This window comes from Euleptes europaea, chromosome 5, assembly GCF_029931775.1.
Source record: "Euleptes europaea isolate rEulEur1 chromosome 5, rEulEur1.hap1, whole genome shotgun sequence".
Lineage (NCBI taxonomy): Eukaryota > Metazoa > Chordata > Lepidosauria > Squamata > Sphaerodactylidae > Euleptes > Euleptes europaea.
This window is the reverse complement of record NC_079316.1, coordinates 82,984,735-82,988,890: the sequence shown is the minus strand read 5'-3', so window position 1 is coordinate 82,988,890 and position 4,156 is coordinate 82,984,735. Positions and strand designations below refer to the sequence as shown.

The 4,156-nt window shown below is 50.9% G+C and overlaps 1 protein-coding gene across 1 annotated transcript; it reads right to left on the bottom strand.

The window, feature by feature from the left end:
- Nucleotides 1–1,430: 1,430 nt before the first annotated feature.
- On the bottom strand, nt 1,431–2,291 carry CH25H (cholesterol 25-hydroxylase). Its single transcript, XM_056850490.1, has one exon. The coding sequence runs from the start codon at nt 2,289–2,291 to the stop codon at nt 1,431–1,433; it is 861 nt and encodes a 286-aa protein (XP_056706468.1).
- Between the last annotated feature and the right edge of the window lie 1,865 nt (nt 2,292–4,156).

Sequence of the window (4,156 nt, the reverse complement as noted above, 5' to 3'; positions counted from 1 at the left end):
ATTAGTACTAATGCTGGTTGTTGTTTGTTTGTTACATGTGTGTGTGTAAAGTGCCATCAAGTCGCAGCCGACTTATGGCGACCCCTTTTGGGGTTTTCATGGCAAGAGACTAACAGAGGTGGTTTGCCAGTGCCTTCCTCTGCACAGCAACCCTGGTATTCCTTGGTGGTCTCCCATCCAAATACCAACCAGGGCTGACCCTGCTTAGCTTCTGAGATCTGACGAGATCAGGCTAGCCTGGGCCATCCAGGTCAGGGCTGTTTGTTACATACCATGTCTTTAAAAAACCCTTGTTCAATTATTGTGCTATGTTCTATTAGTACTAATGCTGGTTGTTGTTTGTTTGTTAGCTCTCATGTCTTTAAAAACCCCTTGAAGATTAAATGAGTAATCAGTCCTTTGCAGTCAAATGCTAATTCTCGCTCCACCAACCCATAACTCTAGTTTGCATTCTCAAAACCTGACAATATACCTGCAGCATTACTCCAATAGTATGCTGGTATAACAGTGTAGAAACCAAGAATTGCAGCCAAAGGTATACTCCCACCCGGTGTGTGTATAGATACAATAATTTTGAAGCACTATTGTAATACTCCATTCCCCCCCATCCATTTTTCTTGAGTTCTTTCCTTTTCTTTTGAAAATAAAAAATAATAAAAATAAACCAAGAATTACAACGTGCTTCACTCCCCCAGCAGAGTGCCATAATTCTGCCACATTTTGAATGCATGCAATTTAAATTAAAAAAAAGAAACCAAGAGTTGGAATGTTGCTCCTCCCCCATCAGCATAGGGCCATAATTCTGCCACTGAAGTATATATGCTATATTTCTTTTTAATGCATATAATTTAAATGCAATGTGCTTTCAAAAAATCCCTACTTCAGAATCAGCAAATGGTAAATCACTGAAGAATCCTTTCCCCAGTTGGATGTAGAAAAAATGAATATGGAAGAGGAAAAGTACAATATAAATAATAGTTTTTATTTATCTCATATACAAGAATATAAATAATCTCAAATAAAAAAAGCTATTCAGCTTATCATTTTCAGGTCAGTGTCTGTTTTTTTTTTTTCTATGCCAAGGCAAGAGGAACTCCATAGGAATCATTGCAGACATTATTCTCAACACCTTTCAAACTCATTTCAGCAGGCAAAACTCTCTTTCATAAACACACGACTGCTTTATAAAAGCTCGGGGAGCCAAACGCCAACGGGACCCTTTGGGCCTCTTTCAGACGGGCTTGTTCCATTTTTTTAAACCGGACAATCATAGTTAGAGATGCTTCACGCAAATAAATACATAAATAGAAACATGTGCAAGTTGGCGCTCATCAGTTTGTGCAGTCCCGAATGCCCAAATATTTTAACTGGCTGTGGGACGGGAGAGATAACTTGAAGAACTCAGTCTTTGGAGAGAGATCTTGAAGAACTCAGCCTTTGGAGAAAGATCTTGAAGAACTTAAGTCTTTGGCCAGCTTTGCAGGTGCAGGATGTTCCCCCGCCGCCCGGGCGAGGGTCCCAAACAGCCGATCCCAGTGCGTGAAGTACGGCGCATAGTTGAACCTGAACTTCAGGTGGTGGAGATCATGGTGCACGGCTCCCCCGTACAGCCCGAAGGGGACCAGCCTGTGGGTCGACCACGGCAGGTCGTAGCCCGAGTGGTCCTCCACGGAGAGCCAAATGTTGGCCACGAAGAAGGCCAGCTCCGTCATGGGGTGGCACCCGAGCAGCACAGGGACGGCGGCGGCGAAGAAGCCCAGCCACAGCAGCTCCCACAGGCTGGAGTCCTGGGTGCTGAGGGCGAAGGTGGCCACGTGCCGGTGGTGCGCCTTGTGGAAGGTCCTGTAGAGCCAGGGCACGCGGTGGTGGAGCAGGTGCCACAGGAAGGAGAGGAAGTCGAAGAGCAGCAGGCCGGCCAGGAGGTCCAGCAGGAGGCGGGGCAGCTCGGGGGCCCTCTGGGGCAAGCTGCCCGCCCTCCAGTACCAGTGGGCCAGGGTGACGGGGAAGATGCCGGTGAGGTGGTCGCGGAGGCTGCGCGCCAGGCAGGCCGCCACGGCCGCCAAGGAGGGCGCCCCCAGCGGCTGGATCTTGTACTTCCGCAGGGCCGGCAGGATGGCCTGGAGGCCGTCCAGCGCCGCGAAGGGCGCGCAGCAGGCCAGGTAGGCGGCGAAGCTGAAGAGGGCGGGGAAGAAGGGCGACTTCAGCAGGGGCTCCCGCGCCAGGAGGGCCTCCCAGAGCGGCTGCAGGAGCAGCCGGGTCCCGTCCAGCCCGGGCGCCGTCCAGTTGCTCATGCTGCTCGCCGCGGCGCTCTGCCCGGGCGGCCGCCCAGCGCGCGCCTTTAAAGCGCCCTCCGCCCACGCCCCTCCGTGACGCCGCGCGCCCCGCCTGCACCGCCGCCGGGGCGCTTTCCAAACGCGCGCGCACAAAACAACACACACACACACACACACCCCGGCCTTCGGGAATTTCCCGGGTCGAGATCGGGGCCCGTTTCGTCCAGTTGGGGGGATTCCCGGGGTTTTCTTCCCATCGCCGCGCAGAAGCGAAGCAGCCCGGGCCATTTCTGCATGGGAGCGTTTACCTTGGGTTTGCTGTTCTGTGGATGCAAGCTGTTAGATTCTTAAGGGCTTACTGCTACCATGCAGAGGGAGTGGATCGTTGATCGTGGTCTATTGAAAATACCACGCCATTTATTCATGGAAGGTTTTGCGTTGGATTTGCCGCTCTCTAGATGCACCTTTTCCCCGTCTGAATTCTCAAAACTCTGCATGGCGGCTTATTGTTGAGTTTTGAGAATAGGGATGGGGTCAATGTGCGCCTGGCCATTTATTCGTGGAAGGTTTGGCATTGGATTTGTCACTCTATAGATGCACCTTTCCCCCATCTGAATTCTCAAAACTCTGCATGGCGGCTTATTGTTTTGAGAATATGGATGGGGAAAAGGTCCATCTAAAGAGTGGCAAACCCAATGCAAAACCTTCCATAATTAAATAGCCATGGGAGCTTTTTGCCTTGGGTTTGCTGCTCTGCCGACGCCAACCCCCCCCCCCCCAAGGGGTCGCCGTAAGTCGGCGGCAGCTGGACGGCGCTTTGCCCGCGCGCGCGCAGACGCGCGTTTCCCCTCTTCCCCCCCATCTAAGTTCTCAAAGAACTTTGCCACCAAGACTAGATTAATTCATGCCATCGTAGAAAAGGACAAGAGTCCAGTTGCACCTGAAAGACGAACAAAAAAACAAAAAACTCACCCCGGCCTTCAGGAATTTCCCGGTGCCGGTTTCGTCCACGTGGGAGATTCCCGGGATTTTCTTCCCATCGCCGCGCAGAAGCGAAGCAGCCCGGGCCGTTTCTGCATGGGAGCTTTTTGCCTTGGGTTTGCTGCTCGGTCGATGCAAACCCCCAAAGGGGGTTTAGCCACCAAGAACTAGATTTAGCCACCAAAGAACTTAGCCACCAAGACTAGATTAGTAGAAAAGGGCAAGAGTCCAGTAGCACCTTAACGACTAACAAAAATATTTTCTGGCAGGGTAGGAGCTTTCGTGAGCCACAGCTCACTTCTTCAGGAACAGCTAGAATGTGAATCCATCGGTCTTTAAGTAGAGGAGGAGAGTGAATTCAGACAAGCATTAGTATGTAAATGTTCACAGTATGTAAATGAACAGCAGGCGTGATGGGATTAGGTATGGTATGCAGAAGAGTCTGTGATGTCCAGGGGAGAGATGGGTGTGGAGAAATCAGCATTGGTAATGAGCCGTGAAGACTAGATTAATTCATGCCATCGCATTCCCTATTACTATGTATGGGTGTGAAAGCTGGACAGTGAAGAAAGCTGATAGGAAGAAGATAGATTCCTTTGAAATGTGGTGTTGGAGGAGAGTGTTACTGTTAAGTCCGCGTGGGAAGGATTCACGAGATCAGAGACAGAGTTCAACAACACAGCTTTATTTGATTTCAGCACAGAACTAACTTACTCACTGAACGTGCCCTGCTTATATGCCCCCCTGGCTGCCTGCAGCCACTCCCCCCCATCCGTGATGGGGGGAATACCCTCTCGGCGACCAATGGGACATGTTGGCTTAGGGCCAATAGGATCCGTTTGCTTGACCAATAGGGTGTGCAGGGTTTAGGATCCTTCGTGCAGAACTCAAGCTCCTAAGTC

Coding starts and splice junctions, on each gene's coding strand:
- CH25H (XM_056850490.1), bottom strand. CDS start 2,291: ATGAGCAACTGGACGGCGCCCGGGCTGGACGGGACCCGGCTGCTCCTG.